The 15,626-nt window shown below is 37.9% G+C and overlaps 1 protein-coding gene across 6 annotated transcripts in view; it reads right to left on the bottom strand.

The window, feature by feature from the left end:
* Positions 1-14,282, bottom strand: part of WDR11 (WD repeat domain 11) — a 54,396-nt gene extending 40,114 nt beyond the window's left edge. For 2 of the 6 annotated variants that reach the window (XM_022568591.3, XM_022568593.3), the window contains exons 1-6: positions 14,101-14,273; positions 13,007-13,118; positions 6,608-6,761; positions 5,467-5,640; positions 3,090-3,276; positions 322-487 (exon numbers count right to left, since the gene is read on the bottom strand). In XM_022568591.3, coding sequence (XP_022424299.1) covers positions 322-487; positions 3,090-3,276; positions 5,467-5,640; positions 6,608-6,761; positions 13,007-13,118; positions 14,101-14,186 — 879 coding nt within the window. In that variant the 5' untranslated portion in view covers positions 14,187-14,273. Of the gene's footprint in view, positions 1-321; positions 488-3,089; positions 3,277-5,466; positions 5,641-6,607; positions 6,762-13,006; positions 13,119-14,100 lie in introns of all 6 variants that reach the window. The other 4 variants (XR_016388184.1, XM_089898246.1, XM_022568592.3 and 1 more) reach the window with 4 other exon arrangements.
* Between the last annotated feature and the right edge of the window lie 1,344 nt (positions 14,283-15,626).

Here is a 15,626-nt window from a genome sequence, read left to right as displayed (position 1 = left end):
AAACACAAAAATACACATATAATCCCCTAGTTTTAAAACTAAATGAACATTTAAAATATCCATTAATAATCCTAAAACAATCTGTCTTTATCCATGTAACTCAAATAGTTCAGTACATATCTCCACATCAGTCAGAAGAATTTCTAGGGTTAAATCAAACCAATCTAAAGTGCAGAAAAATAAGGAATGTAAAATAACATTGTTAATCTTTAAATAAATAGAAAAAGAGAAAGTGAGACTAAGGACTTTTGCAAAATTATGGTTTTTCTCTATATAATTCATAATCAATTTGTGGTAATATAATTTATAAGTTGTAGATACCTGCAGAAATGGAACTCCTGTTCGTTCTATTGCAATCACACCCACTGTCTGATTCACCTCAAGGTCAAGGATTAAAATCTCTCGAGGATAGAGGAGCAACATGTGATTCCTTTTGGAAGGCAGGTATGCCAACTGAAGGCAATCATTGAGAGTTATGAATTCAGCACTGAAAAAAGTAAACATTTACTTCAGGCACCAAGAAATGAGTCAGACTCACAAATGAATTTATTCATGAAACAGAAACAGACTGAGAGAAGCAGAAAACAAAATTATGGTTACCAAAGGGGGAAGCAGGTAGGGGAGGGGTAAATTAAGCATTTGGGATTAGCAGACACAAACTACTATATATAAAACAGATAAACAACAAGGTCCTACTGTGTAGCACAGGGAACTAGATTCAATATCCTGTAATAAACTATAATGGAAAAGAATCTGAAAAAGAACACGTAATATAATACGTATAACTGAATCACTTTGCTGTACACCAGAAACTAACACAGCATTGTAAATTAACCATAATTCAATTTAAAAAAATGAGTCAGACTTTATTCATATCAGAAAAAGCTAAAAAAGAATTGAATTTTGTACTTTCCATATAATAACTGTCAATGAGAATGTACAACTGTTTCCTGAAATGACCAACACGGGCTAGCATCTAAAAATTAGATCTCTTCTTTGTGCCAAAATCCAAATTACGACAATGATACTGTATAGGTCGGATAGAGACATGTTTCTGAATATGTGAAAATGTAAAGTAAAGTAGTAAGTCTGTGGTATGAGATGGTCAGTGACAATACTATACGGCATTCTTAAGACAGTAGTTTTATTGTTATTTTGTAATTAGAAGTACTAGATAGACTGCTGAAATGAAGCCTCAGGACTATAACATAAAGCACGTAGGGCAGTTAGGGCTAGGCAACTGGGTCAGGAGTCACTGCGCTATCTGCACGGCTTGGGCAAGGAAGGCACTTCCTCTACTCCGCCTTCATGCACTTTTCAGCTGTCTTAAAGCTTTCTTGAAACAAAGCTTCGTACTTTATTCACTTACCACAGCATTTTCTTCTGTGTAAATAAAAGAGATGAAATGATATGAGGATTATAAAGACTGTTAGAGAGATACAATTATGTACCCTTTTTCTTACACAACAATTTTATTAAAAGGTTCTGAAACTTAAAATAAAGTTAGATTAGAGGACTAGAGACAGGGATGTGGACTGCATTAAAATCCTGGCTCTGCACTTCCTAGCTGGGTGAGCTTAAGCAGCATATTTAAAACAATGTGAGACTCAGCTTCCTCATTTATAATGTGGGCACAGTACTACTGCCCAGGATTGTAGCAAGATTATATGTAATAATGTATGTGAAAGTACCCAGAGTAGTTCTATTTGAAGGGATAAATAATGCATTTCCCCAGTACTCAAGATGAACATATGATTCACATGACAGAAAATATAATGTATATAAATCATAACTTATAAAACTATGCAGGCAAAAAATAATTATTTAGGACACAGAATCAATGCAAAGTAAATAAAAAGTTCTCAAGATATTTAAGGAGTAATCTTAAATTATTTCAGCACAGGGTGAGGGATAAATCAGTGAATTTAATCAGCCTATGGTTTACTATATAAAAATTATATTTACATATAAATTCAGAATGTATTTGTAGAGCAATTTGTATTTTACATTTTTTAGGTAATTACCCACAAAGTCTAGATAGAATAATCTTAGCATATTAAAAATAAAAGCTTTTAAAAAATGAATGCCAGGGCTTCCCTGGTGGCGCAGTAGTTGAGAGTCCGCCTGCCGATGCAGGGGACACGGGTTCGTGCCCCAGTCCAGGAAGATCCCACATGCCGCGGAGCGGCTGGGCCTGTGAGCCATGGCCGCTGAGCCTGCGCGTCCGGAGCCTGTGCTCCGCAACGGGAGAGGCCACAACAGTGAGAGGCCCGTGTACCGCGAGGAAAAAAAAAAAAAAAGAATGCCAAAAAACCTACCAAAGCAATAAAAATATAAGAACTACCATATCACTAGGAAAAAGACAGAAATCTATTTTTAATGCATAAAATTAGTTCTTTAAAATAAAATTGTACTCAGTTGAAATTTCTGAAATAAACAATAATAGCTAGCCTTTACCAAAAGAATGCTTATTGAGTATCAGACGCTATGTTCAGTACTTAAGCTATTGCACCTATTAATCCTTACAACCCTAAGAAATCCTTTCAAACACTATCTTAGAGATTGGGAGAGTGAAATTTGACCAAGATTAAATTATACTTTGAGTCACAGAACTACAGCTTCCCTTAGAATCTTGGCCCTTAACCAGTACGGGAAACATCTTTACATGCATGAGAAAAACACCTATATTTTATTGGCTAATAAGATTACACAGCATTTAAGTCAGGAAAATGTATTTAAAATGAAAATCCAGCTTTGGTCCCCCAATTTTTAATGTGTTCAGTGGCCATAATTTTAGAATCTTTATCTCTTATTTTCAGAAGTCAAAACTTTACGTGTGTCAAAATCAATGGGGGATGTTTACCACATTACTGGAAACAAAGGAGCCACGTTAATGCTAAATCTCTTAGGGGAAGAAACAAAAAACATTTTTCCTCTTATAAATTCAAAACTACAAACAAGAAAGGGTAACATGAAGAAGAAAATTAATCTTAGTACATCTCCAAAAATGATTTTTTCATGAATAGATAACTAGATAAATGTTGAATAAATAAATGAATGTTGCTGTTAGTTTTACACTTGTAACTTACCTAGGTTTCTCTTGAGTGATTAAGATTTTCACTTTATTAAGAGCCTTCTTGGCCCCTGTGGCTGCAGCCAGCTTGGTGTGAGCTGGGCTGGAGTGTGGGCTGGATATGTACACTTTTTTCCCAGGGCCTGAGGGTGGCTTGGATGGAGAAAAGTCTGAGATGAATACAATGCCCTCACTGGTGAGTACTGTATTGAGAGAAGCAAAACTCTAATTAAAGTTTAATCAAGTATAGCATAGAGTTTTATTCCAATACAATTTTGAGAGCAAGGTAATGATAATTTTAATAATATAGAACTGGCAGTGTTATGCAGTCATAACATAACGGGAATGTTCTCCAAGTTAAAGTGAAACTGGTGGTCCATTACAATTCATCAGAGGCCTCCAAGCTCAGCATTCCAAATTAATGTTTTATATTAAAAAGATACCAGAAGGTTACTGGCAGAAAGAACAAATGTTTGTTCTTCCAAATATATTCAGTGCATGGACTTTCATTAAAAACCTTTCCTCATTATATCCCATAACTTCAAAATCCAAAGACTTTCAGAATATAAAATTCACAGAAGAAATAAAAAATCCCATATGTAAGAGGCTCTGCATACCACACTTGGTAAGTTCAAATATTTGACTTGATGATACTAATTTTTCATCATTTTCATGAGCTGCTCAGTCTAAATATATTTTCCTTTTTCTTCTTGCATATCAAATTGAACCTCGGGATGTGTAAAAAGTGTTCTTTTTCTCTTTACATCTAGAGTAAAAGTAAAGTGCCAACAGCGGTTTACTAAGTGTACAGAAAACGGAAATGAATTTCAAGGAGGCAGCACCACATTTAACAATACAAATTATGCCTTTTTATGAATGAAAAAATAATCCCCCTCAAAACGGGCTGACTAATACTAATACGTATCTGATTATAAAAGTCTTATCTATCCTGGCAATCAGCAAGGCTGCTTTAAACACAGGGAACAAAGCAGCATTCAAGAATCATGACAACCCCGGCACATTCAATGAGCAAATTAAACATGTTAGGTCAACTGATGCTTTGAAATATATAGTACTTTCATCAACCAAATTACAGAGATGCAGTATATTAGCCTGAAGCCTTGTCTCCTTTCAGATTACAGAAGTCACCCTTCAAGGTCCCAGTCATTCCTTCTTTTGTGATGCCCTCACTCCCTGACGCTGCCAGCTAGGCCAGCCCTCCTCTGTGCTCCCACAGCACTGCATTTCACAGCAAGCTAGTGAGTGAATGAGTGAGTGAGTGTACACATACGTTCATATACACACATTTATATATACAAAGCCTAAACACATTGTATTACAATTATTTATACAGCTGTGTTTCCCATTTTAATTTCTACTTGTCTGTCCTACTCTCCCTCCATCAACTCACACATACACCTACTCTCCCTCCATCAACTCACACACACACACACCCCTCAATAAATGTTGGTGGATACATGTTAGAATTTTGAGTCATTCAAATCCAGGGAAAACATTCTTTACCATAGTTAATCCCCTTACCTCTTTCAAGTCGTTGATCGAATATCAAAATGAAGCCTATTTTGACCACTTTATCTAATACAACAACTTGCCCACTCCCATTCCCCCACTCCCTTTACCTTGTTTTACTTTTTTATACCACTTATAACCTCTTAATATGTTGTAATTTATTAATTCATTATGTTCATAGTTTACAATCTGACTCTCCCTCACTAGAATGCAAACTTTATGAAGGAAGGAATTCTTGCCCTGGTTCACTGATATATTCCAGGTTCCCAGAACACTCCTGGCATATAACAATAGCTCAAGAAATATCTGTTGGCTAACTGAATAAAAAATATTTTCTACATAATTTAGTCACAAAAATATCTGTCTAGAATCTGATTTTTAGATCAGTAGCTTAGTAAAATATCAAAAGCACACTGGGAAAAACAGCCTCCACGAGAAAAAAATCCCTTGGGCTTGGTCTTTTCCTGACATGCGTCTGTTTATGGCACTCAAAATATACGGCATGAATTAAAGCAATTTTTTAAAAAGGAAGAAATGAATTTGGCCACAGACTAAATGAAACCCTTGACTCAGGTTCTTTCGATGTTCCTAGAAAAAAATTTAATTAAGTCTGAATTAGAGTAACACAGCTACTCTTTCTCTGACTAATCTAATTCTGTTCACAAATTCCACACAGTGAAGGTCTGGCTTGCTGATTTAAATTTCTAACCATCATAGTATCTCTAATAAGAGCTGAAAATATATGAACTAGATGTGTTTCTCATTTTAACATTATAGGTGTATGAAGGGTGTGTGTGTGTGTAGCATTAACCATATATGTTACAAACACCTCAACTCATTTTCCACAAGAAACTAGTACTCACAAGTTAAATGTGAGGGATCAAAAGGATCAAAAGAAAAAGAAAGAATGTTATCTGCATAGCTCTTCTTCCAGAGTCTGGTGCCAGTATCTGCATTCCAGAGCACAATATAATTTGGTGGATGGATAGCAAGCAATAAATCTCGGGAAGCATCCTGATTCCATAACCACTGAACATCTGTAAAGACCAGAAAAATAAAGGCAAAATTCAGAAATCACCCACTTCAAATTACTTGTCTAATGTGTCCTTGATATCTAGTTGTGTGTGTGTGTATGTGTGTGTGTGTGTTTACATAGTCCTTAAAATCTTAACTACCCCCCTTCAATGTTGCATATATGTGTCAGGATTGATAGGAAAAGCTAATTTTATATAAAAATGAGCTGTCTGGACATTAGAATCTAGAGGTCAAAATTTCCAAGTAATCTGAAATATTACTTCAAAGAAAATACAAAGCAATTTACACTATTCATTATTTAAAACTTTATGTCAAAGACTGTCCTAGCCATGATCAATGTCAGACTCTCCTAATGTTTTTGTGGAATTACTTAATGGGACTTTACAGAATTTCATGTTTTTCCATAACAATAAAGAGGATAAGGATCTAGTTCAATAGCACAGTAAGTACTTGATAAGTATTTTTTAAATAGCCATTTAAAAGATTCACTCAGTCAAGAGAGCCACTCAGTCAAAGCCTGAAGAGCCCAGGAATACTGTATTGATTATAGGTCAGTAACATAAGCAAGCAAACAAATGATCTATGTGAAAATGAGAAAAAAATTTATCTCTATTAAGAGAAAGTAAGCACTGAGGGCTAATTCAAAAGAGCAGTTCGGGCCAGCTTACTTATATTCTAGCTTACATTTACAAGACTGTTTACAGCAGCTTAATTTTTCTCATCATGCTCAACTGAGGGCAAGACTGAAATTAATGCATTTTACCAAAGCACAAATCAACTGAGATTTGAGGAAATAAGCCCAGAAGCGTATTGATAAGGAAAAGAAAGCTAGATTCGGATCAGCAGAACAGGCTAAACACAATCAAGAGTTAACTGAGAAGTGATGAAATTAAACGAAAGGGAAAAACCAACCACTCTAAGAGTAAGTGTATTAATACAGACGCTTGGCAGAGTACAGACTTTCCTCACCCTGAATAGGCTTGGCATGCTCTTGGATCTCACACTGAGCTACTCCTGCTGCTACATCCCAAACGATGATCTTTCCATTGACATCAGCAGAAGCTAAGCGCAAGGAATATGGCGAGCCAATGTTATGGTGATAATTTTCCCTGGCCCATTTAACCTAGTATCGAGAAGAAATCAAATCAAGTAAATACTTGCACTGGATGAAACTATACATAATTTTCATAAAACGCCAACTGGAACCCAAACTACATTCTACACTTATATTATAAAAATAGGAAACTAGGGAACCCTCCTACACTGTTGGTGGGAATATAAATTGGTACAGCCACTATGGACAACAGTATGGAGGTTTCTTAAAAAACTAAAAATAGAACTACCATATGACCCAGCAATCCCACTCCTGGGCATATACCCAGAGAAAACCATAATTCAAAAAGATACATGCACCCCAATGTTCACTGCAGCACTATTTACAATAGGCAGGACATGAAAGCAAACTAAATGTCCCTCAATGGAGGAATGGATAAAAATGTGGTACGTACCTACGATGGAATATTACTCATCCATAAAAAAGAACAAAATAATGCCATTTATAGCAACATGAATGGACCAGACATTGTCATACTGAGTGAAGTAAGTCAGGTACAGAAAGACAAATATCATATGATATTGCTTATATGCGGAATCTTTAAAAAAGCGTACAAATGAACTTATTTACAAAACAGAAGTAGAGTCACGAATATAGTAAACAAACTTATGATTACCAAGGGATAAGGGCAGGGGGAGGGATAAACTGAGAGACTGGGATTGACATTTACACACTACTATATATAAAATAGGTAACTAATAAGAACCTGCTGTACAGCACAGGGAACTCTACTTAATACTCTGTAATGGGCTATATGGGAAAAGAATCTAAAAAAAAAAAGTGGATATGTGTGTATGTATAACTGATTCATTTTGCTGTATAGCAGAAACACAACATTGTAAATCAACTATACTCCAATAAAAATTTTTAAAAAAGGAAACTAGCTTCCATCTTGAAAGTCAGACTTTTATTATTTATATTTTTTAAAAGTTGCAATTAAAATATTTTTGAAAACATCACAATGTTCCTGCCTTTAAAATATGAAAAATGATGCACAACCTTAATAATATGGGGAATTCAGGTAAAAAATTCCAGAATACCATATCTTAAAATGGTATGATCATTGGTATATCATTTGATCATAGTAATAACCATAAAACCTAATTCTGACATAACATGTAAAATCCTAAATCGCTAAGCAGAATCTTTTCCTGCATTCTATTCTTCTAATTAAAAGGAGACAACTTACAGCTACAAAAACCTTGCAAAGGAAAAAACAAAAGCAAACAAAAACTCTGGCTATCCCTCTCATAAAATTGGAAAATAACGTTAACAGTTTTTTCTCTAAAAAACAAATTTGTGCATCATAGTTTTAGTAATATCATTAAGAACAGTTTTTTAAAAAAATAAAAAACACAAGAATCCCGGCACAAAATTAAGAAATTAACTGAGCATCGAATACTGGCAGAGTAAGGAATAAAACACAGAGTCCTAACTCCGAGCCAAGGCCTTCCCTGGATACAACCTCCCCTCCCCTCTAGCTCAGCAACCTACTTGCTTACTTCAGAACATTTCCCACACAACACTTTGTAATTATTCTGTTTACTTTCTTTTGACCTATCACCAACCCTATCACCAATCTCACTCCACAGGGCAGGATGGCCAAGGCCTCGCTCACATTTCTATCCCCCAGCCTTAACACAGTGCCTGCAGCTGACGTTCGAGTATGTGTTCAGTAAACGATCTTAACACCACAGACTCTTCAAATATATACCTATGTAGACATATGTACACAGACACACAGATGTGTGTATTTGTAAGTAAGCACTCATAGAAAATGCTAGGTTAGGGAAGCATGCTAACCAATTCCAACAGCCTTCGTGAAAAAGATGGAAACAAAAAGTTTTCTGAACTCCAGTGTTAAACAAGCCTTAGGTTTCTACTCCAACACATCTTTTCCTCAGGCAAGAATTTTTTAAATAAAATGTGTGCGTAGCCATATATATATGCATATATGTTTGAATGTGTATATACATATATTCACATGTATGAATGTATGTATACTCTCCCTCTTCATTATTTGCAGATTCTGTATTTGTGAATTTGCTTACTCGCTAAAATGTATTTGTGATTTTATTTGCGAAATCAGTATTCGCAGTGCTTTTGCAGTCATTCATGGACATGTGCAGGGTAGTGAAAAATCTGAGTCACTCAACATGCAACCGCATCCCAGCTGTGGTTAATGAGGCACTCTTGTTCCAGTTCTCATAATGTAAACAAATGTCTTTTCTGAGGGCTATTAAGTACCATGTTTTTTGCATTTTTGTGCTTCTTGTTGACGATTTCACTGTTTAAAATGGTCCTCAAGCGCAGCGGTGAAGTGCTCTCTAGTGCTCCTAAGCACAAGAAGTTGTGACGTGCCTTACAGAAAAAAGACACGTGAAATAACCTTTGTCCAGGCATGAATTATAGTGCTATCAGTCATGAGCTCAATGATAATAAATCAACAATATATAATAAATGTCTTTTAACAGAAACACATAAAAAACAAGGTTATGTATCAATCAGTTGATGAAAATATTGTGACTAAAGGCTCACTCGGAACCACACCGTGTATTTCCCTGAGGAGCCATGAATGTTTCAGTATATGTTAACTCAGTGTTTGCAACAACTTTACAGAATAAAACTACCATGGATAAGAATTATTGTTGTGTGTGTCTGTGTGTGAGTGTGTAGTACTTGAATTCCATCTTTGTAAACGTCAAGCAGTGTACATATTAAAAAAAAAAATCAGACCTACTAGAGAATGGACTTGAGGACACAGGGAGGGGGAAGGGTAAGCTGGGACAAAGTGAGAGAGTGGTAGTGTATATATGGACATATATATACTACCAAATGTAAAATAGATAGCTAGCAGGAAGCAGCCACATAGCACAGGAGGATCAGCTCGGTGCTTTGTGACCACCTAGAGGGGTGGGATAGGGAGGGTGGGAGGGAGGGAGACGCAAGAGGGAAGAGATATGGGGATATATGTATATGTATAACTGATTCACTTTGTTATAAAGCAGAAACTAACACACCATTGTAAAGCAATTATACTCCAATAAAAATGTTAAAAAAAATCACCTAAACACAGCATAATCAAACTGCTGAAAATCAACGTAAGGAGATGAGATGAGAAAAGATACAATGCATACAGGGAAACAAAGACAAAAATTTCTCATTAAAAATTACCCAAGCTGGGAGATAGTGGAGTGATATCTTTAAAGCACTACAAGAAAAAAAAGAAAAAAAAAACTGGTGAAATAGTTTCTCAGCCAAATAAAAGCTGAAAGGATCAACCAATATCAGATACGTGCCTCAAGGACTTAAAGGAAATTCTTCAGGCAAAAGGAATATGATGCCAGACTGAAACACAGATCTACACTAAGAAATGAAAACTCCAGAAATGCCAAAAAGACAGAAATGTTGTGTGGCGGGGGAGAGAATATATTTTTTCTCAAAAAAAAAAAAAAAAACCCAAAAAACAAAACAAAAAAACCCCCTATACCTAACATCAGAATTGAATGAATGCTTTCCTCCTAGGCTCAGGAATAAGACAAGAGTATCCTCCCTCCACTTCTATTCACTGTAGTAGAGGTCCTAGTCAACACAATAGCACAAAGGAAAAGAAATAAAAGACACCAGATTATCAGTGAAAAACCTAAACTGTCATTATCTGAAGGTAACATGATTGTCTATGTAAAACAAACAAAAAAATCACCCAAATTACTAGATCTAACAAGTTTAGCAAGATCACAAGATACATGTTAGTATTATAAAAAAAAAAATCACCTGGGGCTTCCCTGGTGGTGCAGTGGTTGAGAGTCAGTCTGCCTGCCGATGCAGGGGACACGGGTTTGTGCCCCGGTCCAGGAAGATCCCACATGCCGCGGGAGCGGCTGGGCTCGTGTGCCATGGCCGCTGAGCCTGTGCGTCTGGAGCCTGTGCTCCGCAACAGGAGAGGCCACAACAGTGAAAGGCCCGCGTACCGCAAAAAAAATCACCTGTATTTTTCTCTACTTCACATTACATACAAAAATTAAGTCAAAATGGATCTGAAATTTAAATATAAGAGCTAAAACCATACATTCTTAGATGAAAACAAAGGTGTAAATCTTATTGACATTGGGAAGAGCAATGGTTCTTGGATACAGCAACAAAAGAAAAACATTATCCCTACATCAAAATTTAAAACTTTTGTGCTTCATAGGGCACTATCAAAAAAGTGAAAGATAACTCACAGAATGAGGGAAAATATTTGCCAACCATATATCTGATAAGGGACTTGTATCTAGAATACATAAAGAACTCTTACAACTCCAAAATTTTTAAAAATACAATTTTAAAATGGGCAAAGGAATGAACAGACACTTCTCAAAGAAGATATACAAATGGCCAAAAAACACATGGAAAGATGCTAAACATCATTAGCCAGCAGGGAAATGCAAACCAAAACCACAATGAGAACCACTTCATATCTGCTAGGATGGCTATAATCAAAAGGACATATAATAACAAGTGTTGTTCAGGATGAGGAGAAATTGGAGCCCTCATACGCTGCTATAGAAATGTAAAATAGCACAGCCTCTTTGGAAAATGGTCTGGCAGTTCCTCAAAAAGTTAAACATAGAGTTGCCATGAGTCAGCAATTCTAATCCTAGGCATATACCCAAGAGCAATGAAAACACAGGTTCACACAAACAGACTGTGCACAAATGTTCACAGCAGTATTATTCATAATACCTAAAAAGTGGGAAATACCCAAATGTCCATCAATAAATAAATGTTGTATATCATACAGTGGAATATTATTCAGCAATAAAAAGGAACAGAGTACTGACATATGCTACGGCATGGATGAACCTTGAAAACATTATTCTAGGTGAGAGAAGCTAGGCACATATTGTATCGTCTCATTTATTTGAAATGTCTAGAACAGACAAATCTACAGGACAGAAAGTAGATTAGTGGCTGCCTAGAGATGAAGGGGACGGGGAAAAGGCATGGGTAGCAACTGCTAATGGGTACAGGGTTTCCTTTGGGGGTTATGAAATTGACTGTGGTGACAGCTACACAACTCTGTGGATACACTGAAAGCCAGGGAATTGTATGCTTTAAACGGGTGAATTTAAATGGTATGAATATCTCAGTAAACCTGTTAACAATGAAAAAGACCCCAAAACTCTATCTCCAATTGTAACAGCTCCCCTAAAATTCCAGATCAGTATAATTCAATTGCCCCAGGTGTCTCACACTTTGCACGTTAAACACTTAAACTCACCGACTTCTCATACATTCACCTCATCAAAGCAACACTGCCATTCAACTACTCAAACAGAAACCTTGGAGTCATTCTATTCTGACTCTCCCTTAAGATTGTTTACTATAAAGGCTATCAAGTTTACCTCTTAGCTCCTAAATGGAACTCCTTCATGCCTCTGCTTTATTTTAGGCCCTAAGAATTTCCTGCCCAAACTACTGCAATTCTCCTAAATGATCCCACTGCCTTGTCTTCCCTTTTTCCAACAGATCCTCCACTGCTGCCAGAATGAGTTTTTCTAAAATGCAAATACAATCATATCAATCTCCTACTTAAAAATCCAGATTCCTTCATAATCTTACAAACCTTTTGGGGCAGGTGAATTTCTCCAGCTGCCTTCTTTCATCACTCCTATATGTGTATCCCATCTTTTAGCCATCCTTACACATATTACTTCCCTTTGTGTATATCCTCCCTTTTTCCTGCAGTGCACCTCTCCCAATTTTCACTTGGCCAACTACTGTTTACAGTCCCTAAAATGAAAAGACTTCTGAGACCCTCCTCTGATCCCTAAAACGAGGTGACCTGTAGCTCCTTTGTCTTTCCACAGCATTATTAGGCAGGTCTCACTTACCACACTGTATTTGTATGTTTTCTTTTCATTCTTCCTCGCTAGACAATGAATTGCTTGAGGGCTTTCATCTCTATATCCTTAGCACATGTTAGGTGCTCAAAATTAATGAGTGAATGAGTGGTCCAGTACATGGTAGAATTAGTGTTTTCCACCAGCTTTGAAATGACCTAAGAACTAGCATTTTAGCTCATTCTAGCTCATCTGAGCCATACTAGCTCATCCTGATGTGACATTATATATGGAAATACTAGGCTACCCCAAATAGATTATCATACTTAAAACCTATTCAACATGTGTACATATGACTTACTGAGATTCTAGCGATATTTAAAACTTTAGAATAGACATGTTATAGGGTCAAAGTGGGATCTGACTTACCTTAACAACATCAGCTTTATGTTTTTCTAAAACTTGAAGCGTTTGAGCAGTATTGGAATCAATCACTACCACCAACGAATGACATCCATAAGCAATTAAACCTTGCCAGCCCCTAACAAAAAGTGTTAAAATTTAAGTAAAAAGCAAAGCAAAGCAACTTCTCTCTTGCCAAGAGGCAGCCTAAATAAGTGAGAAATCTAACTAACATGCACCACCATTAATAAAATTATTTAAGCCCAAAGGCTAGTATTTGACATTATACCATTTAAATAAAATTTTTAAAAAGCTTGTTTAGTTTTTCTTTCAGATAAAAAAAGAAGGTTCTGAGAGACATGCACGTAGAGCCGTGAAGACGTATAAAGCAACTCCTGTCGCCTATTTGTCTTTGAGGGCATATACCTTGTCTTATTCAACTTTTAATACTGAGCATCCACAAAGTGCGTGGGATCATGCTCCCCGGTATCTGTGATTAGCCCCGGTCCTTCCCACCAGATAAAAAAAAGACAAACAGTGAACAGGAGGTTTCGGTACTCTTGCCAACGTTCCCAGTAGCCACAGCTACCGCAGTCTGCGTTATATTTGTCTAGTTGTCAATTTGCAGTGTCATTTCACAGTAAACCGATAAAGGTGAAATGAAGTGCCGGCGAGAGCACCGGAGCCTGGCACAGGGTCCGGCACACTGTTGAATGAATAAAGGTAAGAAACAGGGATGAAAGAGAAAGAAGACAGAATGGGGACGAGAACGTGGTCAGGGGAATTGACATTGGGGAGAGAAGGCTGGAGACTGGAGACAGGTTAAGAGACGGGACTGGGAGGGTGAGGAAGGTGTGGGGAAAAGAGCAAAGAGAAACAGAGATGGTAGAACGAGGGCAAATATATCCGCACAGGGAAAGTTCCCACGTGGGGCATTTACAGCTTTTATCGTAACAACAAAAATCCAGCATTTAAATGAAAAACTCCAAGTGTGAGGGCGGCACCCAGTCTTTGCGAGGCCGAACTAAGCGGGGAGGGGGGGGGTGAAACCTCTTGTTTTGTCCCCTTCCCCTCACAAACTCCTGGCCGAGCCTGGCGACCTCGGAGCCCCGCGCCCTCACCAGTCCACCGCCGCCTTGTTGTGGGCACTGAGGGCCCCGGTGAGGGTGCGCGCCGACACCTTAAAATTCACCGTGTAGGGTAACATCGCTGCGGCTAAGGCCGGCCCTCGGCGCCGACCCGCAACCAGGAAGCGGCGGCCACTACGCTTCCGTTCCAAGCAGAGTCCGGGTGGCTTCGTGGGCGCCGCACTTTGGTTCCACCGCCCCCAGATACGGCTTCCTTCAGGTTCCGCCACGCCTATGTTCCGGCTACTTCAGGATGCCGCCGCTGTAGCGGTCCCGCAGCTCTGCGTAGGAGCCGGTGGTTCCCGGAAGAAAGAGGTGCTGACTCTGGTTACGTCCGGTTTGTTCAGACTGGGACTGCGTAGACCTATGTGCCCTGGTGGAAATGGTGAAAAGCAGGAGCTAAAAGCCCCAATTTGCCTTGCTGCCTTGGATTAGTTCACTTAGGGCAACTACCAATGACAGACACTGTTGTAGGCATGGAAGATGTGCTGATGAAGAAGACAAAGTCTCCGCCCTCTTGGAGTTGATAGAATAAATGCATGTGTGAAGTTAATTGGATGAATGGAGAGAGTGAATGAGAAGAATGGCCGGAACAGAAAAAATTTGCAAATACGGAGAATACTCCGTATCTGGCCTTGGAAATACTTACAAAGCAACAACAAAATAGCGTTTCTCCTGAGGCCAAGTGCCCTTTGCCTGTGTCTGTTTGTTGGGGTAGCTTTCGTTTGCCAGTTTCTCCTCTGCTGCTCTCCTTCAAGTCAGACTCAACGACTCCCTCCTCTGTACTCCACACTTTTTTTTATCCTTTAACACTCGACACAATGATTTCTTTACAATTTTTGCAGTCTTCTGTCTCTCCCCAAATACACTGCTAGTTCCTTAATCAACAAAAGGAACAAAAATAATGGTAATTTTGTCATCATGGGTCGTTGTGTCCACCTTATCACTCTTATAAAACGGCTTTCTCAACGATTACCGACAACGTCCTCTTAGTTGTTAAAGTTAATGAATACATTTTGGCTTTTAGTTATTCTCCGGCAATTGCTGCTTCCCTTCCCTTGCTGTCCTGCCTTCCCTGCCCCACATCCTTCCCTACTGATGATACTTTGGGGCTAGCAGAGATACCCATAACCACAGATCTAAATATACCACTGCCTTATTAAAAATCATTGGTGCCTCCTGTGACAGAGATTGCTAATTGTCTCCCAGAATTTATTCCCCTCTTCTTTCTTAGGAACGTAACCACAATTTGTTTCCAGGCACATTATCACTCCATTAAATTAATGCATACCCCAGCTTCCCTTACAACTAGATCAAGTCATAAGGCTGAATTCTGGCCAATGAGATGTAAATGGAAATGTGTAGTGACCTCTGAGAAACCACTCTTCTGTGCTGTTCTTCTGTGCTATTTCAATATTTATAACCTACATTATTGTTATCTGCAGATATGTTTGTCTAGCAAGGGAGACTAACACATTTTTAGGCAACTGTGTTATAGCAGAATAAATACACTCTAGTAG

The sequence above is a fragment of the Delphinapterus leucas genome, chromosome 16 (assembly GCF_059928025.1).
Source record: "Delphinapterus leucas isolate spDelLeu-1000000601 "Yukka" chromosome 16, BTC_Dleu_Yukka2, whole genome shotgun sequence".
In the NCBI taxonomy this organism is placed as follows: Eukaryota; Metazoa; Chordata; class Mammalia; order Artiodactyla; family Monodontidae; genus Delphinapterus; species Delphinapterus leucas.
Note: the sequence above shows the minus strand (reverse complement) of the source record. Positions and strands in the feature narration are given on the sequence as shown.